The sequence below is a fragment of the Aspergillus terreus genome, genomic scaffold (genome assembly GCF_000149615.1).
Source record: "Aspergillus terreus NIH2624 scaffold_1 genomic scaffold, whole genome shotgun sequence".
Taxonomy (NCBI): Eukaryota; Fungi; Ascomycota; class Eurotiomycetes; order Eurotiales; family Aspergillaceae; genus Aspergillus; species Aspergillus terreus.
Window position 1 is genome coordinate 1,349,702 of NT_165972.1, and position 26,881 is coordinate 1,376,582.

The 26,881-nt window shown below is 53.4% G+C and overlaps 10 protein-coding genes across 10 annotated transcripts; 7 read left to right on the top strand and 3 right to left on the bottom strand.

Moving 5' to 3' along the window:
• Positions 1–201: 201 nt before the first annotated feature.
• On the top strand, positions 202–4,026 carry niiA (nitrite reductase niiA; the record flags this gene model as incomplete). The annotated part of the gene is made up of 9 exons (XM_001210561.1): positions 202–380; positions 500–650; positions 725–1,264; positions 1,321–1,403; positions 1,455–1,982; positions 2,039–2,241; positions 2,291–2,763; positions 2,819–2,976; positions 3,030–4,026. 9 exons carry the CDS (start codon positions 202–204, stop codon positions 4,024–4,026), a joined length of 3,312 nt encoding a protein of 1,103 aa, XP_001210561.1.
• A 1,538-nt stretch (positions 4,027–5,564) lies between these two features.
• Positions 5,565–7,337, top strand: ATEG_00476 (MFS transporter; the record flags this gene model as incomplete). Its single annotated transcript, XM_001210562.1, has 5 exons — positions 5,565–5,732; positions 5,796–5,875; positions 5,931–6,206; positions 6,272–7,092; positions 7,156–7,337. The coding sequence occupies 5 exons, from the start codon at positions 5,565–5,567 to the stop codon at positions 7,335–7,337; spliced, it is 1,527 nt and encodes a 508-aa protein (XP_001210562.1).
• A 481-nt stretch (positions 7,338–7,818) lies between these two features.
• ATEG_00477 (L-rhamnose mutarotase) lies at positions 7,819–8,276 on the top strand (the record flags this gene model as incomplete). Its single annotated transcript, XM_001210563.1, has 3 exons — positions 7,819–7,945; positions 7,998–8,134; positions 8,193–8,276. The coding sequence occupies 3 exons, from the start codon at positions 7,819–7,821 to the stop codon at positions 8,274–8,276; spliced, it is 348 nt and encodes a 115-aa protein (XP_001210563.1).
• Positions 8,277–8,630: 354 nt separating this feature from the next.
• On the bottom strand, positions 8,631–10,006 carry ATEG_00478 (uncharacterized protein; the record flags this gene model as incomplete). Its single annotated transcript, XM_001210564.1, has 3 exons — positions 8,631–9,088; positions 9,140–9,230; positions 9,263–10,006. 3 exons carry the CDS (start codon positions 10,004–10,006, stop codon positions 8,631–8,633), a joined length of 1,293 nt encoding a protein of 430 aa, XP_001210564.1.
• Positions 10,007–10,493: 487 nt separating this feature from the next.
• ATEG_00479 (kinetochore subunit FTA4 family protein) lies at positions 10,494–11,377 on the bottom strand (the record flags this gene model as incomplete). Its single annotated transcript, XM_001210565.1, has 4 exons — positions 10,494–10,806; positions 10,863–10,925; positions 10,980–11,148; positions 11,209–11,377. 4 exons carry the CDS (start codon positions 11,375–11,377, stop codon positions 10,494–10,496), a joined length of 714 nt encoding a protein of 237 aa, XP_001210565.1.
• Positions 11,378–11,834: 457 nt separating this feature from the next.
• ATEG_00480 (HAD family hydrolase) lies at positions 11,835–12,682 on the top strand (the record flags this gene model as incomplete). Its single annotated transcript, XM_001210566.1, has 2 exons — positions 11,835–11,888; positions 11,948–12,682. The coding sequence occupies 2 exons, from the start codon at positions 11,835–11,837 to the stop codon at positions 12,680–12,682; spliced, it is 789 nt and encodes a 262-aa protein (XP_001210566.1).
• Positions 12,683–13,026: 344 nt separating this feature from the next.
• ATEG_00481 (60S ribosomal protein uL18) lies at positions 13,027–14,178 on the top strand (the record flags this gene model as incomplete). The annotated part of the gene is made up of 3 exons (XM_001210567.1): positions 13,027–13,029; positions 13,213–13,250; positions 13,314–14,178. 3 exons carry the CDS (start codon positions 13,027–13,029, stop codon positions 14,176–14,178), a joined length of 906 nt encoding a protein of 301 aa, XP_001210567.1.
• A 2,193-nt stretch (positions 14,179–16,371) lies between these two features.
• Positions 16,372–20,139, top strand: ATEG_00482 (putative cell wall biogenesis protein Mhp1; the record flags this gene model as incomplete). Its single annotated transcript, XM_001210568.1, has 3 exons — positions 16,372–16,423; positions 16,510–19,425; positions 19,472–20,139. 3 exons carry the CDS (start codon positions 16,372–16,374, stop codon positions 20,137–20,139), a joined length of 3,636 nt encoding a protein of 1,211 aa, XP_001210568.1.
• Positions 20,140–20,704: 565 nt separating this feature from the next.
• ATEG_00483 (ATP-binding cassette long-chain fatty acid transporter PXA2) lies at positions 20,705–22,997 on the top strand (the record flags this gene model as incomplete). Its single annotated transcript, XM_001210569.1, has 4 exons — positions 20,705–21,214; positions 21,277–21,913; positions 21,963–22,860; positions 22,919–22,997. 4 exons carry the CDS (start codon positions 20,705–20,707, stop codon positions 22,995–22,997), a joined length of 2,124 nt encoding a protein of 707 aa, XP_001210569.1.
• A 393-nt stretch (positions 22,998–23,390) lies between these two features.
• Positions 23,391–26,427, bottom strand: glpV (glycogen phosphorylase; the record flags this gene model as incomplete). The annotated part of the gene is made up of 5 exons (XM_001210570.1): positions 23,391–23,804; positions 23,858–25,581; positions 25,679–25,911; positions 26,077–26,112; positions 26,255–26,427. 5 exons carry the CDS (start codon positions 26,425–26,427, stop codon positions 23,391–23,393), a joined length of 2,580 nt encoding a protein of 859 aa, XP_001210570.1.
• Positions 26,428–26,881: the final 454 nt, after the last annotated feature.

Below are 26,881 nucleotides of genomic sequence, written 5' to 3' on the forward strand. Positions count from 1 at the left end.
CTCTCGTCATTTCATCACGCACTGAAGCCTAATCGGTCCTGCCAAGATGAATGTAATCGGGATTGTGTGGGTGGGACAATCATGGGGGGACATGTAGGACGATCATACCACAGATAATAAAACTCGATTATTCCCTCTCCCGTGTCACTTTCCCTTCTACATCCTGCCTCAGTATTGCTGTCTCTGACACCTTCTACCATCATGCCCCTCCTAGAAGGGCCCGGAAGCCGCCCTGCGGTCAACGGTAGTCTTCATAATGGCTTCACCTCGCCCTCCCCCGTCGTCGAATCCCTGCCAGATCCCCAACCGCGTCAGGCCGGCCTCAATGGCCGCCAACGCATTGTGGTAGTGGGACTGGGGATGGTTGCTGTCTCGTTCATGTATGTGGATTGATCTTCGATCCATCTCTGCAAGTGGTGAGAGATCGATCGATATGGTTATCTCTTATCGCCTTAGGGCTGCAGGGTCCCGTTCACCCCATGCTGACCCTCTATTATAGTGAGAAGATTGTCAAACAAGACGCGGAACGACGCAAATACGACATCGTCGTCATCGGTGAAGAAGAGCATGTCGCCTATAACCGAGTTGGTCTGTCGTCCTTCTTCGAACATCGGAAGATCGAAGACCTCTACCTCAACCCCAAAGAATGGGTACGTTCGATTACACTCATGTCATCTCCACAGCGATAAGGACGGACCAATGCTAACACCCTACCTCTACACAGTACGGATCATTCAAGGACCGATCCTTCGACTACCATCTCAACACCCGCGTCACAGACGTCTTCCCAGATCAGAAGACTGTCAAGACTTCCACGGGCGATGTCATTGCCTACGATATTCTGGTCCTGGCTACCGGATCAGACGCGGTGCTTCCTACCTCCACACCAGGCTACGATGCCAAAGGTATCTTTGTCTACCGCACTATCTCTGATCTGGAACGTCTCATCGACTTCGCCTCCCACCACAAAGGTGAGACCGCAGTCACCGTCGGTGGTGGCCTACTCGGTCTCGAAGCGGCCAAAGCCATGACCGATCTCGAAGACTTTGGTAATGTGAAGCTCGTCGACCGCAACAAATGGGTCTTGGCTCGGCAACTCGATGGTGACGCCGGCACTTTGGTGACTCGTAAAATCCGCGAGCTCGGATTGGATGTCCTGCACGAAAAGCGAGTGGCTCGGATCAAGACCGACAGCGACAACAATGTCACCGGCCTCGTCTTCGAGGATGGTGAGGAGCTTGACTGCTGCTGCATTTGCTTTGCCGTATGTTATATTTTTGGTTTCCCGGCGGTTGTTCCGAAGCGCTAACAAAAGGATAGATTGGAGTTCGCCCTCGTGATGAACTGGGAGTATCGGCGAACATTCAACGCGCCGGGCGAGGAGGTTTTGTAATCAATGAGAGGTAAGGCATTCGGTCTTCTTTGGGTAGGACTGATCTGACCACGTTGTATAGTTTGCAAACTTCCATTCCTGACATCTACGCAATCGGAGAGTGTGCAAGCTGGGAGAATCAGACGTTTGGGATCATTGCCCCGGGTATTGAGATGGCTGACGTGTTGTCGTTCAACTTAACCAACCCTGATAAGGACCCCAAGACCTTCAAGCGCCCCGACCTCAGCACGAAGCTCAAGCTCCTTGGTGTGGATGTTGCCAGCTTTGGTGACTTCTTCGCCGACCGTGACGGTCCCAAATTCCTTCCGGGCCACCGACCATCCATCACCACTGGCCCTCAGACAACGAACGGTGAAAAGGAAGAGCCCCAAGTGAAGGCTCTGACCTACAAAGATCCTTTTGGTGGAGTCTACAAGAAGTACCTGTTCACTATGGACGGAAAATACCTGCTTGGTGGAATGATGATTGGAGATACCAAGGATTATGTCAAACTCAACCAAATGGTCAAGAGCCAGAAGCCCTTGGAGGTCCCGCCAAGCCAATTCATCCTTGGTGCCCAGAAGGATGGTGATGAAAATGCTGATGACCTGTGCGTATTCTCCACATTTGATAACGAGTTTCCCACAGCTCGCTGATCCTTTATAGCGATGATGATACCCAGATTTGCTCGTGCCACAATGTCACCAAAGCGGACGTCGTGGAGAACGTCAAGAGTGGCAAGTGCAAGTCTATCGGAGAAGTCAAGTCTTGCACTAAAGCCGGCACCGGCTGTGGTGGCTGTATGCCCCTGGTGCAGTCTATCTTCAACAAGACCATGCTGGACATGGGTCAGGAAGTTTCAAACAATCGTGAGTTACTACAAGCCATCTTCCAGAAGTCTCTTCCTAACGTTGGCAGTGTGCATTCATATTCCCTACTCTCGAGCCGACCTCTACAATGTGGTTGCCATCAAGCGACTCCGGACCTTCGAAGAAATTATGAAGTCGGTCGGAAAGAACCCTGACTCCCTTGGCTGCGAACTATGCAAGCCCGCTATTGCCTCGATCCTTGCTAGTCTTTACAACCAGCACGTCATGGACCGGGAGACCCATGAACTGCAAGACACCAACGACCGGTTCTTGGCAAATATTCAGCGGAATGGGACTTTCTCCGTTGTCCCACGTGTTCCCGGTGGTGAAATCACTGCTGATAAACTGATCGCGATCGGTCAGGTGGCGAAGAAGTACAACTTGTACTGCAAGATCACTGGTGGTCAGCGAATCGATATGTTCGGGGCCAAGAAGCAGGACTTGCTTGACATCTGGACTGAGCTAGTCGATGCCGGCATGGAGAGCGGACACGCTTATGCCAAGTCTCTTCGAACGATCAAGGTTCGTTTCGCTTTTACACCGTTGACGATGGAATTTTTACTGACGCTCGCCCTAGAGTTGTGTGGGAACTACGTGGTGTCGTTTCGGTATTGGTGACAGTGTCGGCATGGCTATTCGGCTGGAGCAGCGTTACAAGAGTATCAGAGCTCCTCATAAGTTGAAGGGCGCTGTCTCTGGTTGTGTTCGCGAGTGTGCAGAGGCCCAAAACAAGGAGTGAGTCCATCTCCCTGTCATGCATGCCGTTTGATCATACTAACACAGCCCAGCTTCGGTCTTATCTCTACGGAAAAGGGATTCAATATCTTCGTGGGTGGTAACGGTGGCGCCAAGCCACGGCATTCGGAGCTCCTTGCGAAGGACGTGCCCCCAGAGAAGGTCATTCCCATTCTGGACCGATACCTCATCTTCTACATCCGGACGGCCGATAAGCTGCAGCGTACGGCGCGCTGGGTTGAGAACCTCCCTGGTGGCATCAACTACCTGCGTGAGGTCGTCATCGATGATAAACTGGGCATCGGAGCAGAGATGGAGCAACAGATGCAAGAGCTCGTGGACAGCTACTTCTGCGAGTGGACGGAGACGGTGAAGGACCCTCAGCGTCGCAAGTTCTTCCAGCAGTTCGCAAACACCGACGAGACGGTTGAGACGGTCGAAGTGATCAAGGAACGTGATCAGGAGCGTCCCGCGTACTGGCCCAAGGACAGCGCCAAGGAGGACTTCAAGAACCATCAGTGGTCAAGTCTCTCGTGGCAGCCCGTCATCAAGGCTGATCACTTTACGGACAGCCAGCCTCCCGTCTCATCGGCCAACATCAAGCGCGGCGACACCCAGCTGGCCATCTTCAAAGTGAAGGGCAAGTTTTACGCCACGCAACAGATGTGTCCCCACAAGCGGGCGTTCGTCCTGTCCGACGGGCTGATCGGAGATGATGACGCCGGCAAATACTGGGTCTCTTGTCCATACCACAAGCGCAACTTCGAGCTCAATGGAGAGCAGGCGGGACGGTGCTCGAACGATGAGAGCATGAATATCGCCACTTTCCCTGTTGAGCAGCGGGACGATGGATGGGTCTACCTGAAGCTTCCGCCGGTGGACGAGCTGGACGCCGTGCTCGGTACGGAGAAGTGGAAGGTGAAGAAGGGCGAAGGGGAGGATCCGTTCCTGAAGTACGACAAGTACAAGGGGATACGAGGGAAGAAGATCGCGGACAAGGCAGAGCTTGGGAACAAGGGGACGCAGGCTGCGAATGTAATTGATTGGTGACGACGGAGATGATATAGCAGTTCGGATATGTGTGTGTATACAGTGGGAGCGCATCTGGCGTTGGTGGTTTCATCTGTGATTGCCTATTCTACGGAATAGCGAAGCTTCGATATACCTTGCATAGTACACTGAATACCACGAGTTCAAATGATGTGTGTTCCAGACAAGAGACAGCGGTAATGTACATATAACTAAGTATGATCGACTGAAGATCCACTCTGATCAATCAAAGATAGAACGACGTATGACGGCGCATGTGAGCCTATCGCGAACCAGCCGATTAGAAACCGCATTTCCGTCGGTTGCCTTAGGGCTACATATGTCACGTGACTAACGGGTGCTCATTGGCTCCAACATACGATGCCAGGCTTATCTCTGCCTCTGATGCTTTGATATCATATCTCCCTCTTGACTATCTTTATCTCTTCCATCAGCTCCCGCGTTTGTCTCCTGTCTCCATCAGTCCCGTCCCATAAATACGGACCCTCCTCGCCGCATTTCCGCGGAGCTCAACTCCCGGGTTGTCCCTCCTACAGTGGTGCTGGGACAGCTGCCTGACTCCCTCAGGCCATGACATCGGTCTCGCTTCTCGTCCACGGTGGATGATGCTCACTCAGCTGGGCCATGTGGCGTTGAGCCCCTTGTACGTCCCGATAAACGCCCGCCGGGACACCCAATGAGAACCGCATGGGTTATCAAGTTCATCCAGACGTCGATCTGCGACCCTCCCCGGCCAAGGATCCAATCCTCCAAGCTTTGTCGCCCGCGGAGTTCTCGCAAGGGACGACATGGTGGCTATCGGCTTCTTATCTACACATCTCGTGTACCGGCGTCGATCCTGGTGATGGACAATTCCGAGGGGCGTGCTCTCGACTCTCCCGGTCTGACCCCAGTGAACCCAATTTTGGTGGCAAATGGCGGTTAATCCTAAACTTTCCTAAGGATATACTCTTTGGCTCCGTTTGCTCCCGGAGCACAGACATATCAGGCCTCTCAGATAGAGTCGACGGCTGGGCTCTCCTCGGACCACTCCCGTCCAGAGCGTTCCTACAATGGAATTGACACCGGGGAAATGCTGAATGCTGCGCTTAGTGTCCACTTTACTCTTTCTTTAGGCCAAACTTGACCCCCAAGGGCCCAGTGCCCTGACGTGCATGCTTGCAGAACGTCCCGTCGTGATCTCCTAGGAGATAGGTGACATTCCGTTTCCACATCCGTGATTCAGAGAAATCATCCTGTTTATCGGATGCTCTATGATTCAAGCATCAGTCTATCGACTTCAATTGACATCGCTATATATGGGCAGCTCGTGTCTCTCCCCTTTCTTTATATCAGACCATTGCAACACGATTCCTAATTCCATCGCACATCGTTTCTGCTGAAAGCTCCTGCTGAACGATCCCCACTATTGATCATACTATCACACCCTGGTGGTGCTTCCATTTTCGTCATTGATACCCTAGTCTATACTCCTAATTGCTCTGGCTCCCTTGTGTTCTTAAATACACCATTCCCATATAGTTGGCCGGTCGACCAGAATGGAGTCGATCAAACTACTCTTTCTCTCACCAGAGATCAACCCCAGCAACCGCAAGGCCAAGTCAATCCCAGTTCTCAACCCTTTCGACCAATATGGACGTGTCTTCTTCTTCTCATGGCTGGGCTTCCTGGTGGCATTCCTGTCGTGGTATGCCTTTCCACCACTGGTGAGTTACCTCCCTTCATCAGACAAGTGCAAACAATAACCATATCTCTAACAAATCTCATAGTTGACGGTCACAATCTCGAAAGACCTCCACATGACACAGAACGATATTGCAAACTCCAACATCGTTGCCCTCCTTGCAACGTAAGTCGTATGCCTGCAGCGCTGCGATTTTTCTCATCTGACACTTTCCCTCTAGCTTCCTCGTGAGATTCGTGGCTGGACCACTCTGTGACCGGTTCGGTCCACGTTATGTGTTCATTGGACTTCTCCTCGCCGGCTCTATCCCAACAGCGATGGCCGGCCTCGTCACGAACTCCCGAGGCCTGATTGCCCTGCGATTCTTTGTCGGCGTTCTGGGCGGCACCTTCGTCCCCTGCCAGGTTTGGTGCACCGGCTTCTTTGACAAGAAGATTGTGGGAACTGCCAACTCCCTCGCTGCAGGATGGGGAAACGCAGGCGGCGGTATCACATAGTATGCTTCCCATTCCATTCTGCGCACTCCTTCCACCGCATTCTGACTAACACCGCTCTTCCCAGCTTTGTCATGCCCGCCATTTTCGACTCCCTCGTTCATGCTCAGGGCCTCCCTGCTCACAAGGCCTGGAGAGTTGCCTACGTCGTCCCATTCATCATCATCGTCGCGCTCGCTTTGGGCATGCTGTTCACCTGCGAAGACACCCCAACCGGCAAGTGGTCGGAGCGTCATCTCTGGGCGTCCGAGAATGACGGTTCGGATCCCAACATCGTCGACCTCACCTCGGGCCGGACCTCCGTGAGACCCTCCGTGGCGCCGTCGCTCACCAACATCGCCGTCGACGTCGAGAAGAAAGGCACTGACACGCCCGTGTCGACCGCCCTCGACCGCGAGCCGCAAATGCTCGGTCAGATGGACGCCCTCCGCACCGAAACCGTCGTCGCCCCCTCGTTCAAGGAGGCGCTCAGGGTGATCTTCAACCTGCACACTGCGGCCGTCGCCCTCCCCTACGCCTGCTCCTTCGGCGCCGAGCTCTCCATTAACTCCATCCTGGGCAAGTACTACGCCGACAACTTCCCCCACATGGGGCAGACCAAGTCGGGCCAGTGGGCCGCCATGTTCGGTCTCCTCAACGTCATTTTCCGCCCCGCCGGCGGCTTCATCGCCGATCTTCTCTACCGCCACACCGACTCCGTCTGGTCCAAGAAGATCTTTCTGTCGTTCCTCGGCGTCGTCATGGGCGCCTTCCAGGTGGCCATGGGCCTGACGAACCCCAAGACCGAGGCCACCATGTTCGGCCTCACCGCCGGCATGGCCTTCTTCCTCGAGGCCGCCAATGGTGCCAACTTTGCCGTCGTCCCTCACGTCTACCCCTTTGCCAATGGTGAGTCCCTTCTCTTCCGCTGTCCGCGATCACGGAATGTAAGAAAGCTAACGCAATGTATAGGTATCGTTTCTGGTGCTGTTGGCGGCATGGGCAACTTCGGTGGAATCATCGGTGCCATCATCTTCCGCTACAACGGCCATGACTACGCCCGCAGTCTCTGGATCATCGGCGTGCTCTGCATCGCGACTAATCTGCTCGTGGCCTGGATCCGTCCGGTCCCCAGGGAGCAGATGGTTCGGTAGATTCGGCCTTGTTTGGGATCTGGTTCTGTTTCTTTTTTCTCACATGTCTTAATTAGGTGAATCGATGGGAGTTTGTCAGGCGCCTCTGTAAGGCATGGAATAGTTCTTGTTGTTACGGTGCATACATGTTCTGGGATTTGTTGGATATATTGATATGATACCTCTGTCGGAATTAGACTAATGGACACTCTTCAAAAGATGCATAAAGTGTGGATCGTAGCATATCGCTCGATGTCATCTTCTCGGGTTAAAGACCCCCGAGAAGTGGGCTGCCATTAGGAGGGACTCAGTTCCTATGGCTTTCGTTCATAACCTGCCACGTCTCAATCCTTTCAATAGATATCTAAACCGTAATATCAAGCTTTATCCGTACTTCACGCATTTACTGTCTTGAAAGGAACACCTAACCCACATCATCAAACCTCGAGCCACGCACCCCAACACCAAACAAAGCAACACCCAGTCACGGTAACAAAAGAAAATGCCTGTCAAGAGAATCGCCCAGATCGTTCACCTTAAGCCCTCCGCCGTGGCAGCTTATAAAGAATGCCACGCGAATGTCTGGCCCGAAGTCCTGCAGCAGATCAAGGACTGCAACATTTGCGACTGTATGTCAACCGGTCTGAACTTGAAGAACGCGATTCTGATGTATTTGAATAGATTCGATTTTCTTCGATAATGACCGGACGTTGTTTGCCACATTTAAATATGTCGGCGAGGACTTTGAGGACGATATGGAGCGAATGAGAGCGAACCCCAAGGTCAGAGAATGGTGGGCTATGACAGACGGGATGCAGGTACAGTGTCTTCGACTTTCAGAATTAAATTGAGTAGCAGATGCTAATCATCTTCTAGGAGAGCCCCATCCCCGGAGCTGTTGGCAGTGCCGAAGGGCCTGGGTGGTGGAAGGTCCTTGATGAGGTCTTCTACACCGAATGAACCAAAGAATGTGGTGTCTCTTCTGTATAGTAGTATGATGACTTGATTTCAAGCCAAGCATTGAAATGATTTCAGGGTCCAACGAGGTGAACATAAACACGCAAAGAACATATGTGATAGCGAAGCGAACCAATTCCATATGTCAGAATCTTGACCAGCAAGATTCTGCAAACCCAAGAAACTGCTGGATCCAAACTTCATGCTGGGATGCAATAGAGTACAAAAATGTAGGGATAGATGGGCGGGTATCACCGGTAAGTCGTAAGCAGCCACGCCAAACGCCCTGTCAAAAGACAAATAAAAAGCCTCAAGAGAAATAGATCATCATCACTCATGCACGAGTCGGCCATATCTCTATTCAGTGCTTGCCGGTACGTCTTTTAGGATCTCCCATCCGTACTCCTCTTCCGGCTTCTCGGGCTCCATACCCAGGGCGTTGCGGTAAGCACGAACCTCGTTCTGGAGACCAGCAATGATCCGAACAGGGGTTTCTTCCTCCTCGCAACGAAGCCGGTAGGCAGTGCGGATCATCTCCGCACATTTCATCGTCTGAGCATGCCAATAATCGCGGTCCAGACGGCTCTCCAAGTGGGAATCACGTTCGGCCTGCAGGAGATTGTTGTAATGACGTTTCTGGGCGAGGAAGTGCATATTGTTGTTTTGACAGTAGTTCCGAATCTGTTCCACCATAGTCCCGACAGCGGCTTCGTATTCACCTATAAGCTTCGTGTTCTCGGCTTGCTCGTTCCTGAGGATTTCGACAAGACGCCTTTCTTTGGCAAGGGCGCGCTCCAGCTCGGCAATCCGAGCGGCTACGTTTGGTGTTAATGTTTAAAACATACAGAAGCTTTGGGGTGACTTACCACTAATCTCGCCGTTCACCTGCTGAAGACTTGGAGAAGTTCCCTCAGACGCGCAACGCTTCTGTCGACCATCAGCCGGCTGCACACAAACCTAAACACCTCCGGAAAGTGCCTTAAACGTACCGACATCTCTTCGGCGGTCGCAACAATGCTATTGGTCATCTCGCGGTTGTTTTTCAACACATCGCTCAGTTCAAGCACCATATCGTAAAGGTGGTGAAGGTCCATCTGGTGGCCCGCATTCATGGGCATTCCCGCGTTCATGCCAGCCATTCCCGCGCCATTGACCTGGGCAGGGGTGTGCGGCATTGCCGGGGGGAGGGATTGACGAGGAGGGTTCGCCATGTTGGAAGAAGCCGGCAAGTTTTCCACAATGTTGGAAAAGACGGGGCCCTGTCCAGAATTGCTACCGGCCATACCACTGTTATGGTTCATAGACATCGCCGCCTCGTCGAAGGCACGGTTCAGGTGCTCGAGCTGAGGGTCCAGAGACGGATTGGCAGCAGCCGGAGGCTGAGGATCGTCCTCAAAATGGAGTTCCGAAGTTTCGACTCCAAGAACGTCTCTTCGGAATTTCTCAAGGTCACGACGAGTAACGTGGGTAGAGCGACGACGATGCCCACGCACGAAAGGTGCCTTGGAAGCGGCTGCGGTTGAGGCGTCGATGGTGACGGATCGAGAGCGAGAGGTAGGTAGGATCCGGAAGTCGATCGAAGGCAGGATTATGGGAGGATCTAGGGCAGAAGGACCTTGCGATGTCGATGATGAAGATGTATCTGAAGGAGGGAGAGCGGCGCAGGAGATATCACCAAAACAGCCAAGCGCCGGAGGTTCGGAATCTGAGCTCCGGCAACCCGAATCCTCCATCTTCCACCGTAAACAATCAGATGGACTTCACTATCTGAAGGCTGGAGATGGAAGATGCACCGCAGCAGAAAATGAGTGACGAGAAACTGTGAATGCAGCTGTGGCGGGAGTCTGTTTGATTTCGTCTTCTCTCCATTTCCTCCCGATACTGGTACCTGCTGGCTGCTGCTGCTGCTGCAGTGTGGAAACTCGTTCCGGCTTTTGTTCTCCCCCTTGCACCGTTGAAGAAAACACCCAATGCATAAGATGGAAAAATTAATAATAGATCAAACGCCGTGTTTTCCTCAGTATAAAGAACTTTCTCCTCTTCTTTTCTCCTACATGCTCAGAAATCAACAGGTCTGCTGTGTGACACACACGCCAGGCAGCGGCTATACCAGCATCCTTCTCATATGAGAGCTTGCTAAGATATTACTTTTTCAACGCTCTGTTCTTCCTTCTTTGAGGTCCCGCCCATTCCTGGTTTTAATACATATATCCGCGCCATTTAAGCCATGTCAAATAACGCCTCGAGCTTCTCATCCGATCCCGGGAGTGGGTATGATGGCTGATCCTCATGGGAATCGTGATCCCTCTTGCGCTGGTGAATACGGCCACCAACACGCGCAACCAGCATTCTCATCTTCTCCAGCTCCTGCACTAACTCCCCATCGCGGGTGACAAGATTGGGCTGGATAGTGTCCGAGGGGTTCCGGAATGGTTCGAGGAGCCGTTGCAGCCGTTGCAGTTGGTCAAGACGTCGCAGCCGTTGCTGTCGTCGTTGGTCCAGTTCAATCAGTCGTTCTCGTAATTTCTGGTATCTGTATCACTATCATCAGCCAGGCGACAACATTGAAATCATCCGTGATGGCCGAACCTGCGGCGTTCTTCGTCACTCGCAGATTCATCTGCTAGCTCCACTGGCAATTCGGCAATATTCCTGGCTGCCGTCAGTAGTCGTCCAGGTATGCATCCTTCGCATTCGACTCCTCACATATGGCTAGACAGATCCACGGATTTGGGAACCCCTCTCTCCAAGGAATTCTGATCGCGTGTTGCCTGGATCACCGAAGACCAGTACAGGCTGGCGATTTGTTGTGCGACATGCTGGATCGCCTGAGAAGAATAGACAATGCGGTTATGCTGCTTCAAGGACGCATTCACTGTATGTTATGGTCAGCATCCAAGCACGCGGATACGGCAAGGAGCCCCAGGAGCCATACATTTCTGTAAAGCATCCCCCACCACCTTGTCACTCAGGTCCTCTTCGCCGGTGGGCTCCGCGGCATAACTCCTCCAGTCCTCGGGCGCTTCGAGACTCTCGGAGAGAATACGCACCTGCGCCCTCAGAAAAGAAGACTTGAGTTCTGAGATGGTGCGAGTTGAGTCCATTGCCCCATCGCGACAACGTCTTCTGCTTCAGAACGCGACACGGTGTATGCGACGGATCCTATCGATAACAGTGGCACGTGATTTCTGATCGGCCCAGTGTTGTTGGCAGGAGGGAAGACGAAAGCAACCATCGACAACTCCTCAACCGCTGCCGTGGAAGGAGGGGAGGACATTTATGCTGGGATGGCCTCAAACACCAATGTCCTCCACACTTATACTCTTCACTCTATGTCCCGAGATGTTGTGCACTTCCTCGGTCGCTAATCGTATCTGCGGTGTACAACTTACCTCGGCAATCTGCTTACCCAATTCAGTGGTTACTCCGCAAAAGCGTCTCGACCAACAAATACCAGCCCCAGCCCAGCAGAGTTGCTTCTCTTCTGCAAATTTACTCCTGTGGAGGAGTCTCGCTATCAGGCATTGTTTTTGACTGGTCTTGACGCAGGGGTGACGAGCTATGGCAAATAACAGACGGCCTCTGGGCCTACTTTTCGACATTGGAGGTGTCTGTGTACGGCGCACGACTCCACAAGAACTATACTTTGGATGTGTCTCACTAACGGCCAACAGGTGGTGTCACCATTCCAGGCCATTCTGGACTATGAGATCGCCAACGGCATCCCCCCGGGATGGGTGAATTTCAGCATCTCCCGAACATCTCCTCACGGCAGCTGGCACAAGCTCGAGCGCGGCGAGATCCCAATGGATGCCACTTTCTTCGCTGGGTTCAACGCAGATCTCAAGAATCCGGCTCTTTGGAAGCAATTCCATGAACGGCTTCAGAAACAGAAGCCTACGGGAGCCTCGACGCCCGTTCCTCCGTTACCTGCGATTGACGCAGAGTTCCTGTTCTGGGAGATGATGCGCATATCCCGACAGCCCGACCCCTACATGGCTCCCGCCCTGAAGAAACTGAAGGAGTCCGGCCAATTCGTCCTGGGAGCCCTGTCGAACACAGTCAAGTTCCCGCCGGATCACCCGTACAACAAGGATACTAGTGGAGTGCGCAGCCAATTTGACTTTTTTATCTCTTCCGCACATACGGGACTCAGGAAGCCTGAGCCGAGAATATACGAGGTTGCGATCCAGAATATGGATGCGATCGCAAAGCAGAGAGGGTTGCCTGGAATGAGCGCATCCGACATTGTCTTCCTCGACGACATTGGCGAGAACTTGAAGTGGGCCAAGAAATCCGGGCTGAGGACACTCAAGGTCAATCTTGGACGGACTCAAGACGCCGTCAAGGAATTGGAGAGAATCACTGGACTGCAATTGTTGGAGGGCCAGGATAAGGCCATGTTATAGATCGACGCAGAGGCGGAGCGATTGTCATGTTTGTGTTTCATACAGATAGATACCAAGTAGAGACAGATTCGAATTCTCTATGTATTAGAGACTTTTACATTCCTTAATTTGAGAGAAACAGTTAAATTCAGTCGTCGTGGTGGGAGAGTCCGTTGATTCCACCATAGCGGTCTTGTTCTGCGGAGGAGCTTCCGCCCGCCACTCGTCGCCGACCCCAGTTCTGCGCCGGGATGCAACTCACGCTAAGCGAAGCCTTCCACAAAAGCTGCCCACAAACTTCGCTCTCTTCTTCCTTTTCCAGCCCACGTCGACAACCCGGTCCTCATCCAGCGGCATCCGTCAAAATGGTGAGTCTTATTGTTATTACACCACATTGACAACCTCTCGGGTTGTTCAAATCCATCCACTGGCATTTCCTGTCTTCTGGGGGTTTTCAGCAGCCCACCAGATGGTCGGCGAAACGGGTCTTTGCAAGATGCTTCGGTGGAAAACTCTGAAGCGCAAATTGCTGACTCGCATGTCTCTTGTAGGCCTTCCACAAGCTCGTCAAGAACAGCGCGTATTACAGGTGAGTCAGAAAAAAAAATATATTTTCCCCCCATGGTGGAATCTTATGCTGACAGTCGCCCAGCCGCTACCAGACCAAGTACCGTCGTCGCAGAGAGGGAAAGACCGACTACTACGCCCGTAAGCGCCTGATCACCCAGGCCAAGAACAAGTACAACGCTCCCAAGTACCGCCTCGTTGTGCGCTTCACCAACCGCGACATCATCACCCAGATCGTCTACTCTGAGATCTCCGGTGACAAGGTCTTCGCCAGCGCCTACTCCCACGAGCTCAAGCGCTATGGCATCACCAACGGTCTGACCAACTGGGCTGCCGCCTACGCCACTGGTCTCCTCCTTGCCCGCCGTACCCTGACCAAGCTCGGTCTTGACAAGGACTTCACCGGTGTTGAGGAGGCCGATGGTGAGTACAACCTCACCGAGGCCATCGAGACCGAGGACGGCAACACCCGCCGCCCCTTCAAGGCCTTCCTTGACGTCGGTCTGGCCCGTACCTCTACTGGTGCCCGTGTCTTCGGTGCCATGAAGGGTGCCTCCGACGGTGGTATCCTGGTCCCCCACTCCGAGAACCGTTTCCCCGGTTTCGACATTGAGACTGAGGAGCTCGACGCCGAGACTCTCCGCAACTACATCTTCGGTGGCCACGTCGCTGAGTACATGGAGGGCCTTGCCGATGACGACGAGGAGCGCTTCCGCGGCCAGTTCCACAAGTACACCGAGAACGAAATTGACGCCGGTGACCTCGAGGACCTCTACGCCGAGGCCCACAAGGCCATCCGCGAGGACCCCTTCAAGAAGGATGAGGAGGAGGGCTCCAAGAAGTCCAAGGAGGAGTGGAAGGCCGAGAGCAAGAAGTACCGCCAGAAGAAGCTGTCCCACGCCGAGCGCAAGGCCCGTGTGGAGCAGAAGATCCGTGAGCTTGCTGCTTAAGTTACCATCGTGCTTGATGCTTAACTGGGTACGATAGTCAAAAACAAAAGTTTACGTTATCTTCTCAGATCAATCCCCGGGGGGAACAGGCTTTTGTTCTCTCGCCCACCGGCGTTTTCTTCAGATATCCCGTTGTAGTCTTTGATGAACTGTTACGACCGCATGTTACTTTTCGTTCTGGGTTTTACGGAGCAATAATTGGGTGCACAATGGAAATGAACTTGATCATTCGAACTGCTCCGAAGAACCATCAACAATTGTAGTCAGTAGACTCGGTCTAGGAGGAATCTGATTACTTAGCTGTATTTCGTGCGAAATTTTTCCGTGGATGCTAGCGGTGTGTAACGCCCAAGGATTTTGCCCTAAGTACACCGCCATTACCAATTCGTCTCGGACCGTTTATCCCCATTCGGTATGCAGCTCGGAGTGATGTCGATACTCCGTACAATGAATATGGTGGGCTCTTGGGTAGATCGCATTATTGTACGGGACGGTGTTCGATGTCGTTCGTTGGAGGCCTATTCGGTACTGAGGCAGCTGCATCAATATGATGTGCTGGTGGCGAGTTGTTGGAGTCGATATATATTTCCGGGCACCTACGGAGTACAGTGACTAAGAATCCTGTATGGAGCGAATCCAGTGAGGTCCCGAGCGTCTATCCCCACGGAATCATACGACTCAGTCAAAACCAGTATTTCGTAGTCAGAATTGCACCGTGGAGGCTGGGGGATTCCCAGGTGGGCAGAGGAGTAGTTCATCTACTGTACGGAGTACGGAGTACGAGGCCCAAACAGGCAATTCACCACCTGAGCCAAGCCTCCACTCTCCCACCGACTTCGATTACACATCGACCCTTCATCACCCTTCCGACTGTGATGTTAACCCAGCACCATCGGTGGGTTCGCGGTGGGTCGAAGCAGGGAAAAGTGGACAATGGAGTTTGACGGCCTCCTGATCTTCGACATTCGAGTTCTCTCTCTTCCATCATCCTCCCCGATTTAAACTCAAGCTTGACCCAACTATATGTTGAAGTTTAATAGCGCATGAATTCAGGACTCGGACCCAATCGTGCGGTATGCTTCCGGGTAATCGCAGTGATCGGTCTTTGCATGTCCTCGCAGAGGGTTATTAAGACACCCTACAGACACGACACATTACCCGGGAGATCCGACACATGACCGATTTACACCAGGATGTGCTGGCAGCAGGAACAAGCTTCTTCATGGTTACATAGGATGGCAAAAGCCAAGGCATCGCTCAAGCCGCTTCCAGCGTCTTCCATGGCCCGGGGTTACGTATGGGGTGTGACAAATGAGTGTGATGGGATTCCTTGCGTGCAAAGTGCGAGTGTTGAGAACCTCAACCTCCGATAGGGTCAACAGACGATGTCGTCGCTGGCATGGTGCCAAACTACTGGTGCCCTCCGACCCCTCCGGCGGGCTAGTCCCCCTACCTAAAAGATGGGGCACAGGTGATTGTGGGGGGATGGCGAATCGTCTCTTGGCTGAGGATACAGAGGGCGAGGATAAAATACCAGAGGGAAACGGTCTACCAAGGAGGATGGTACGTAGAATGGGACCTCCTGAAGAGAAAAAGAGGGAACGGACACGACTCATGATGGATGTGGAATCATGCGAATATTAGCTACCGGCCATAGGGTAGTTAACTAGTCTAGGACCTTACCATACTAGGTAGCCTCTGTAGAACGACCCATCTTCACTGGACCCAGATTTCCCCTACTACTTTCTTTAACTTAATCACCCGGATCTACCTAACCCACTTCTTCCACTCTTCCCTACTTCCTTTTTATCCCCAATCCTCCCTCGCCTGTCCTCTCCCTCTCGTCCATCATTTGCCTCCTTTCACCATGTCCGCCATGCGCCGTCCTTTCGTCATGCAGCATCCCCGCCGTCAGGGTTGGTAATTCTTCGCAGGGAACGACACTGTTTTCTATCGCCCCCCTACGTCCAAAGGCACATATCGCCTTGTTCATCGTTTCTGTCCGACTATAAGAGTCTCTCCCTTACCGTTCGATCCGTCCCGACCGAAATCTACGATCGATCGTCCCTCCAAGCAACTGGACTATGCACTCTATTATAATATAGGCTCCGTCGCCATCCTTGTCTAACGCCCTATATTCCCTCCACTACCAAGCACCTGGCCTTTCCCTCTCCCCGATCACATCGATTCAAGATGGAGGGGGTGGAAACTGTCGATGTCAGTTGGCTCCATCATACGCAAAAAGGTGAGGCTTCAACCCGCCCGGTCTCTTCCGCCCCCGCCGCCCTACATCCGCCACGTAACACCATTTCTCTAACCCGAATAACACAGACAACTTGTCTCGGTGCAAGTCGGCCTCATCTACGGTCAGCGACCGATCGAACCCCGAACCGGAGTCCTCAGCCGCACCGTCCGTCAAACCGGAGAACCCGGCTTCCATCGAAAAACACTCCCCGCCACTGAGACGTGAAGACGCCGCGACTCGCCCCGCCGAGCCCAAACAAGAATCGCAACCCCCAAGCACATCCGCGGAGAACGAACTAAGAAATGGCGACCGTGTTGCGGCGGACGGGAAGCCGAACGGAGCATCCCCAGTCCCTCAACGAAGCGCGCCGAAGCCCATCGGCAGAAGGAATTCCTGGATCTCCAGTCTCAGCTCCAAGTTCTCCTCGGGGTCGACGCCACCGTCGCAATCTAACATAAAGGCCCAACCGACGCTCAAATCCACCTCGCCCGTCTCCAAGCTCGATTCGCATAACCCATTCGGCGCCGCACATTCCCCCCGGGACAAGGAGGAGGAGAAAAAGGAAGAGGTCAGCAGTCCGGTCGCCTCAACTTCTCCACGTGGCCCGTCTTTCCTGCAAAGCGCGTTTCGGAAGCTGTCGTCTGCGGGCTCTGGGGGTGCGGCCAGGACGGTTGCGAACGGTGCCGTCTGCCAGCGCCGCGTGATGAATATCGATCAAGGTCGAGACCGATGCAAGGTGCCGGATTTGGACCAGGCGAAGTTGCGTCGGGTAGCCTTCTGTGTTGATGTCGAGATTGCCGGCGTGGCGTATCGGGAGTCGTCGGAAGAGGAGAGCCCTCCCGGCAACAGCAGGCGACGGATTGTCCCTGATCTGAGCAGCCAAAAGGTGAAACGTTCCAACTCCAAAGGCAAGGAGAAAGACGAAGCATCTGCCTTGAAGCACCCTCAAGCGGCGGTGGTTGAAAAGGAGAAACGGGGTCAAGAGAATGTCCCTTCTGGCAAGGGCACAGGAGCGTCGGAGACCCCGTCAACCGAGAGCAAGCCGAACGGTGAAGGAAAAGAGCCTACTCGGAAACAGGAAAAGAAAAAGCGGTCTGAAGAGGAGCGGAGGCAAAGGAGAGAAAGGAGGCGAAGGCTGGCAGAGGCCAATGGTTCAATTCCTCTCCAGCTAAACGGAGACGACAACGAAGAGGAACCACGGCCTGCTGCATCAGGCGTACCTCGCTCGAAAACACAGAGTCAGCCTACAACTGACCCTGTTCGGATCTATCGACGATGTTGTCAGCTGCGGGAGACACCTGTGTTGAAACGCATTGTAGATGAGATCTCCTCTCCGTCCTCGATTCTAGCAGAATCCCCAGGCACCGTTGGTGTCCTGGATCTTACAGATTTCCCCATGACCTCTGAAGACATCGCTACATTTAGCGACTGGTTGGCTGTTGTACCAGTCCGCAAGCTCATTATGGAGAATTGCGCTTTAACGGACGCGTCAGTCCGAGCCATTCTCGCCGCACTCCTTTCCACCAAGACTGTGGAACAAATGCGGCGGAGGCGCAGAAAAGCCAAGAGATGTGACCCCAAACTATTGGCAAAAGAAGAGAGAAACAGTGTCATTGAAAGGCTGTCCTTGAAGAATAACCCAAAAATCAGCAAGGAGGGGTGGCGCCATATCTCTCTTTTCATGCACCTGGCAAAGTCATTGAAAGCTATTGATTTGTCGGGTATTCCGTTCCCCAAAGGGACCATCTCAACGAACGACCCTTCCGCGCCGGCTAAGCAGCCGGGTACTGCCAGCAATTCCATGATTGACATCGCATCGGTCTTTGCCAGTTCGCTCCGCGAGCGATTTGGGGGCGATCATCTTGAGGAGCTGCTGCTCAATGCGTGCTGCCCCAGTACAGAAGATGTGAAGAAGATCTGTGATGCAGCGGCTACAGTTGGCTTAAGGAGACTGGGATTTGCCAACAATGAGCTCACAAGAGAGGGCGTCGAACACGTGGTCCATTATCTCCAGTCAGGCAAATGCGAAGGCCTCGATCTGGGTGGAAACCCAATTCGAGATGACTTGGATTTAATCACGTCCAGCATTGAGAGAGAGCTGCCGCTATATGCTCTGAGCTTAGCTGATTGCTCTCTAACTCCTTCGACCATCTATCCTTTACTTCAGGGGCTGTCACAATTATTCAATCTCCGTTTTATTGATTTCTCTCACAACCCCGATCTCTTCTCGTCACATCCGGATGCGCTGGCTACTTTCAGGCGATTCCTACCCAAGATGCCCTCGTTGAAGCGTATCCACTTGGCTGACGTGAATTTATCTGCCGACCACGCAATTGCCCTTGCTGAAGTTCTTCCTGAGTGTCCCATCCTGTGCCATCTCAATATCCTCGAAAATCCATCCATCAAGGCTCTGGCTTCTGCGACTGATCCTGCGGACCAGGAGGAAGCCTGTGCCGTCTACGCATCATTGATGGCTGCTGTGCGCGTGTCACGCACGATGATCGCTGTCGATATTGAAATTCCAAGCTCAGAGAACAACGAAGTTGTCAAAGCTTTAGCATCCCAAATTGTGGCGTATTCCTTGCAGAACCTCGAGCGGAACGCTATTGAAGCAGAGTTGTCCGAACCGGTTGATTCGTCGGCCGCACGGGCGACTGTCCCTGTGCCTGAGATTTTACAGCACATAGTTGGCAACAACGTTGGCGACGAAATCTGTGAAGACGATGATGATCCTGCCCCTGACGAAGACTACGTTATTGGTGGCACTGGTGTTGTCAAAGCCTTGGGCGTGTGTCTCGGCAATCTGGACCAGGGTATGCCAGGTGATGTGTCTGGCCCGCCCAGCGGTACAACAACACCGAGACATAGGAAGTCCAGGTCCTACGTGACCAAGCGACCCCGCGATATGTCGAAGAACCTGTTGGAGTCGGCTCGTAACATCCGCATGCGCATTCAGTCGGCGCTTGTTCGCGAGGATCGTGCTGGGAATGATTCTAATTACCGTATGTTGATGACACAGTCCACTATCTTTGAATGATACTAACTCAGCTCCTACTTCAGGCCGTCTCCAGTTCCTGGATATCACATTACAGCGGATGATCCAGCGGTTCGAGGATGAATACCCAGAGACCCGCGTGGCTTTGCCACCTGCGAAGCCTTTCAACCAGGAGACTTCCTCGCAAAACTCAGGAGATGATGACGCCCACGGTGCACCTGCTTACGGCACCACTCTGGTGATGGGCCAGCCTGGTGACGAAAATGCCATCGACGACGAAGAGACGGATCAGTATGCTCTCCGTCTGTCACGAACCAGTTCGATAACTTCGCTCCACTCAAGAGCGATGACCTCGGAAGAAGGCCATGTACATCGTCTTGGTCAGAACCTCCGCCGCGATTTCCTGAATCCCTCGTTTGACCCTGTGGATGATGACGACCCATCCCTCTCTTTTGACGACTCCCATGTCACGGCTCTCCGAGAGAAGCTTGATCGGCTGCATGAGGAGCAGACACGCTCTCACTTTGAGAGCGTTGGCGCCGACAAGGCGTTTGAGGAGCTGGGCTCCACCGTTGAAGAGCTGTGGGCGACCCAGAGACAGGACATGGAGGCGTTCGAACGTTTCAGACAGAGCCAGATTGCTGCCCAGATTAACAGTGGAAAGAGACCGACTTCTAACTCTGGTAACGAGACTCGGCCGACTGTGCCGGAAGGGCAGTAGAGTCGGCGGAGGTGAAACCGCTCTGTGGCGACTATTTCCTCGCTGCAAATCTGAGACGATGCTCATGTTTATGATTATAGCTTCTGTTGCTGTTTATTCCGGATATAGTACTGTCCTAAGCTGTTTTAGTTCTCTTGACTCGAACGGATTCTCCTATGTATTCTACGTGTGTTGCATCTGTATCTGCTTTGGTCATGGGTGGTGTACATCAGCCTGTTGACTTCTGTATACCAATATGATCTCAGCTGAGGAGTTTTGATTGGACTGATCTGTATCTTGAGTCCGTGATGTAGACGTTATTCATCCTTACTCCGTCTGGGGTAGACCCGATGTGGAGTTCCTCGGCTCCAGAAAAACCGGGGAGTGGGCGCGTTCACATGCCCGCCTGTTCACTCTCCAACGTCATCCATCGTCCCTCTTCCCCCTTCTCTTCTCTCCCGCTCATCCTCGCTCTCACTCCCTCCCCTGCGAATAGTCACGCATCAAACAACCTCGGCCGTTGTCCTGGTCATGTTTGCCTTCGTCGACTCGGGATAAGATCGGTGTTTATACCTCCTCCGTCGCGATGGCTGCGCAGTCGAAACTGCTCCCGCCCGAGCGCTCCATTCGGCATATGCTCTCCAGTCTAACTTCATTATACCTCCGCCACCGCACGAAGATCTCTCGCACCGTCTATCTCGCCTTTTTTGCTGCCCTAGCCAAGCGCATCCATAATGCCATCTCCGAGCAGAAGGCCGCGTCCCAGCACCAGGTGGAGCTGCGGAGACGGCCTGGGACCAGCAGTCTGGGTGAAGACGGCGACCGGCCGCGTAAAAAAGTCGGCGTCAACCGGGAATTTTTCAGGAACCTCTTGCGTCTACTGAAAATCGTGATACCCGGTTGGAATAGCAAGGAGTTGCGGTTGTTGTTCGGCCACAGCGTGTTCTTGGTGCTTCGTACATTGCTCAGTCTGTACGTCGCCGAACTCGACGGGAGGCTCGTCAGTAACCTGGTACGAGGGAGGGGGAAGGATTTCCTCCTCGGCCTTGTCTGGTGGATGATCGTTGCGGTGCCTGCCACATTTACAAACTCCATGGTACGTTGAGCTCGACTGAGTCGCTTGTTGTGGGTGGTATGGACGTCACTAACTGCGTTTAGCTCTCGTATCACCAGTGCAGACTCGCCCTCAGCTACCGGAAACGCCTAACAGACCATATACACGAGAAATATCTGAATAACATGACGTTCTACGCCATCTCGGCGTTGGACGACCGCATCAAGAACCCCGACCAGCTGATCACCGTCGACGTCTCTCGATTCTCGGACAGTCTGGCAGAGTTGTATTCCAACCTCGCCAAGCCTGTCCTGGACATGGCGATTTACAACTATTCGCTCTCGAAGAACGTGGGCGGTGAGGGCCTCTTCATTATGAGTCTGCTGGTGCAGCTGTCCGCGAATGTCATGCGGGCGCTGACGCCGCCTTTTGGCAAATATGTCGCGGATGAAGCCCGCCTGGAAGGCGAGTTCCGCTTCCTCCACTCGCGGCTCATTGACTACAGCGAAGAAATCGCTCTTTACCACGGCCACGAGGCCGAAAAGGACACCCTGGACAAGGGGTACTTCACACTGATCAAACACGTCAACCGCATCTTGCGGAGACGGCTGTACCATGGTTTCATGGAGGACTTCGTCATCAAGTACTTCTGGGGTGCTCTGGGCCTTATCCTCTGTAGTATCCCCGTCTTCTTCCGCATCCCCGGACAAATCACCCAGACGATGGGTGATCGCACCGAAAGTACGTATCTTAAATCCCTCGCTAACCAACACGCGCTAACAAAACACAGGCTTCGTCACCAACCGTCGCATGCTACTCTCCTCATCGGACGCCTTCGGTCGCCTGATGTTCTCGTACAAGGAGATCTCTGAGCTGGCCGGGCACACGGCGCGGGTGTCGTCGCTGCTGGAGGTGATGGACGACCTGCTGGCGGGACGGTTCGAGAAGAAGCTGGTGTCGTCGGCGTCGATCGAGGAGAACGCGACGGTGCTCTCGGGCCGGGGCGTGATCGAGGAGAGCGAGTCGATCGAGTTTACGGACGTGCCGATCGTCTCGCCTAATGGCGACGTGCTCGTGCGCAAGCTGTCCTTCACCGTGCACCCGGGCGACCACCTACTGATCGTCGGCCCCAACGGGTGTGGGAAGTCGTCGCTCTTCCGCATCCTCGGCGGCCTGTGGCCCGTGTACGGCGGCGTCGTGCGCAAGCCCCGCTTCGACGAGATCTTCTACATCCCACAGCGGCCGTACCTGTCGCGCGGCACGCTGCGCCAGCAGGTCATCTACCCGGACGGCGTGCGCGAGATGCGCGCCAAGGGCGTCACCGACGACGATCTGTACGAGATCCTCGCCATCGTCGAGATCGCCTCCGTCGTCGACCGCCCCGGCGGCTGGGACGCCGAGGAGGAGTGGCGCGATGTGCTCTCCGGCGGCCTGCAGCAGCGCATCGCCATGGCCCGCCTCTTCTACCACCGCCCCAAGTACGCCATCCTCGACGAGTGCACCTCGTCCGTTACTCTGGAGATTGAGCGCGTCATGTACGAGACCGCTAAGAAGCTGGGCACGACTCTGATGACCGTCTCGCACCGCCGCAGTCTCTGGCAGTATCATAAGAAGATCCTGCAGTTTGATGGCCAGGGGCATTATATCTTTACCAACCTGGACTGGGAGCGACGCTTGAAGCTGGAAGAGTAAGTCGATTCCCCTGCGTGGTTGGGTCTGACTGGGTACTGATTGTTTAATCTACAGTGAGAAAGAAGAGCTGGATCTCCATCTCCGTGCGGTGCCCGAGCTGCAGCGGCGGGTGGAAGAGCTAAGCGCGTCGTGAAGCTGAGATTAGATAGAGCTATCTTGGTTTGATGTAGGGTATGAGCGGGGATATACAGTGGGATAGGGTCATATCATATCTCCGTGTTGTGCTAGAAATACCCACGAAGCATGCGTGTTACTGATTATCTGGCCAGTCTACATTGTACTTTACGCTTAGTGCTGATGGGCCTGGACTTGGTTCTCGTGTTTCATATACACTTATGTGACATAGACGCTTACGTGACCTGGCTATCCCGAATGGAGCTGACAATGCAACAGTGCTTGCTCTGTAGTGCTTCACGATGAGATATCAGCGACAGCTCGCAGTAACAATGAACAGAGAGGCATGATTAGTATGAATGCAACAAAAAAATCAACAACAACAGGAGCATGTAATCTAGGGTCAAACAGGTCAGTCTTCCGCCTCCACGGCAAGCGGCTCAATGTTCCAGATGCTGTCAGCATACTCCCCGATCACGCGATCAGTCGAGAAGAATCCCATCCGCGCAACGCTGGTAATGGACTTGATGATCCATTCGTCCTGGTCACGGAAGGCATCATCGATGATCTTGTGCGTGGTAATGTACGAGTTGAAGTCGTCTGAGACGAGATAGTAGTCGCCGTGCTCCGCAATGGACGCAATGAGCGCAGAGAAGTCACCGGCACTTCCGAACATGCCACCGCGGATTGCATCGAAGACCTTGGCCAGGTCGGGATCCAGCTGGAAGTCGCCGTAGAGGTGGCGGTGACGCAGGTCTTCGACATCCTCGGCGAGGTTTCCAAAAAGGAAAATGTTGTTTTCGCTGATCTCTCGCGTGATCTCGATCTGTGTGATTGAATTAGTGGGAGAGGAATGAAATTCTGGGAGATTCAGCTCACGTTGGCGCCATCGCAAGTTCCAATAATGAGACCACCATTGAGCACAAACTTCATGTTGCTAGTTCCACTGCCTTCGGTACCGGCAGTCGAGATGTGCTCGCTGATGTCCGACGCGGGACAGATGATTTCTGCTTTGCTGACATTGTAATCCTGAATGAAAATGACTTTCAGAAGATCCCCAACATCGGGGTCGTTGTTGACGACCGACGCCACGTTGTTGATAAGATGGATGATTGTCTTAGCCATCCAGTATCCTGGCGCGGCTTTACCACCGATGATAGAGACCCGAGGAAGGACAGTCTTCCTCTCCTCCGGAGTCATAGACTTGATAGTGAGATACCGGTGGATGACGCCAAAGATGTTCAGCTGTTGGCGCTTGTATTCGTGAATGCGTTTCACTTGGATGTCAAATAGAGCGGTAGGGTCTACACTGTAGCCGGTAGTCTCCTTGATGTATTTTGCCAGACGGACTTTGTTCGAAGTCTTGATCTCAGACCATTCCTTCCGAAACTCTTTGTCATCAACGAAGCTCTCTAGCTTGTCAAGCTGGGTCAAGTCGGTCAAGAATTCGTGACCACCGAGTTTTGAGGCAATCAAATCAGACAACCGAGGGTTGGCTTGGTGCAGCCAGCGGCGGGGGGTGATGCCGTTCGTCACATTGGTAAACTTGTCAGGCCCGTACACTTCCACAAAGTCCTTGAAGAGAGTAGACTTCAGCAAATCGGAGTGCAGCTCGGCCACACCATTGACCTTGTGAGACCCAATAATGGCCAAGTATGCCATCCGCACCATCTTGGGCTGCGATTCCTCAATAATGGAGACGCGAGATAACAGGTCTCTTTCATTGGGGAATCTTTTCTCCACCGACTGCAAGAAGAAGAGATTGATGTCATAAATGATCTGCATGTGGCGGGGAAGGAGATTCTGCATCAGAGGCACCGACCACTTCTCGGAAGCCTCGGGCAAGACGGTATGGTTCGTGTAGCCAAATGTGTTGGTAACAATGTCCCACGCCTTGTCCCACTCGAGGCCTTCGAGGTCGACTAGGATGCGTTGGAGCTCCACCACAGCCAGAGTTGGATGAGTGTCGTTGAGCTGGATCGCAATTTGTTCAGGGAACTCGCTCCAGGGCCGCTTGGTCTTCTTGTATCTCCTAACAATGTCATGCAGAGACGCAGCACACCAGAAGTACTGCTGCTTCAGCCGGAGTTCTTTTCCTCGTTCGAGGTTGTCGTTCGGGTACAGGACGGCCGAGATAGTCTCAGCACGCTGCTGCTCCGCAACTGCACTTTCGTAGTCACCCGCATTGAACTTTTGGAAGTCGAACTCTCCACTGCTGGCCTTGCTTGACCAGAGACGTAGATTGTTCGTCGTGCGAGTCCCATAGCCTGGGATTGGAACATCATACGCTACGGCTTGAACGACCTCGCCCTCTTCCCAAGAGTTGACCGTCTTGCCGTTGTCATCCTTGTACTTCCTGACATGGCCGTAGAACTGGATGTCGACGGTGATATCGTGGCGGGGGAATTCCCAGGGGTTGAAATCAAGCCAGTAGTCGGGGACTTCGACCTGGTAACCGTCGACAATTTCTTGCTTGAAGATACCGTAGCGGTAACGTAGACCGTAGCCCCAGGCAGGGTAGTTCAGGGTTGCGAGACTGTCGAGGAGACAAGCCGCCAACCGGCCTAGACCTCCGTTTCCGAGAGCGGGCGTCGTGTTCCTGACTGATGACATCTTCAATGCGGAAACCGAGGTCCTTCAGACCGTCTGATCATGACGTTAGAATTTCAAACGATCTCGGTTAGTTCAGGACTGACTGACCCCGTGCAGCATCCTTCATGTTCACATTGAGCATAGCGTTGTCCAGGGCTCGACCCATCAGGAACTCCAGTGAGAGATCTGAGGCATAAGTTAGGGAAGTGAAAAGTATTCGTGGCATTGGTGACGCACAGTAAACTCTCTTCTGGTCGGCCGAGGTCTGTCGTTGCTGGGTTTTGTTCCATTCAATGATCAACCGGTCTCGAAATGCGAGCGCGGTCCCGGCGTACGCAGCCCTAGATCATGTGTCAGCGATACATAATTGCAGTCGCAGAAGGGAAAGCATACATTTCATCGCAATTGTAAAGCGAACGAGCCAAGGTGGTCTCCACGTGGCGGACGAGCTCTTTCTGTAGAATTGTGAGGGGCGTTCAACGTGTTACTATCAACTTTGCGCCTACCTCGAATTCATCCTTGTTGGTAAACCCGCTAGCGGACTGGAATCGATGATAGTCAGTATAGATCATCCCAGAACAGCCGAGTCTGGGGATAATGTACGTGTTTTCTCCATCTGTCGACAAAAAGTTAGCTCATCACCGTAAGAGAATGAGATAAGACAAGGATGGCAAGGGGACGTACGCTTCTCGGAGAGGCTCCGGAATGGCCGCTTCGGCGCTCTTGATTTCACTGGGACCGAGTCCGGTATAGGTGCGCTTGTGCTTTGGGCGACTGAAGCCCGGGCCTACCGGACCCTGAAGCTCGGAGACGGGGGCCCCGACCGATGGTCTTCTCTCACGACGTTCTTCAGGCATGGTGGGAGATGGAGATCAATGTAGGAGGTGAAAGCCGAGTGAGAGATAAGACGTAGGGGAAGTCACCGAGATGGAAGACGAGGAAGGAGGAACAGAGCCACGACCACCCTTTTGACCGGGATCAGGAGGGGAAAGAAGAAGACAAAGAGGGGAGAGCGGTCATAGCTTCAAGGCGAAATCCGGCTGCAATGCCTGACAGCTGCATACCCCGTGACAGCAAAGAGGGGAACCTTGGGAGGAGACGAGGTACACAGGCCCTGGTGATACCACGACTCCTGGTCATGGCGCGTCATACGATGGGCGAAAGGCTGTCTAGACCGTTGTGGGGAAGGGGACCTATAGAAGAGATCGGTTCATCCCCGTGTGGAGAGAGATTGCGCGTAGATCGTATCGAAATGCTGTAGAGGATGGATGGAGAGAGGGGACCCATGGAACAGGAGATGGAGAGATCAAG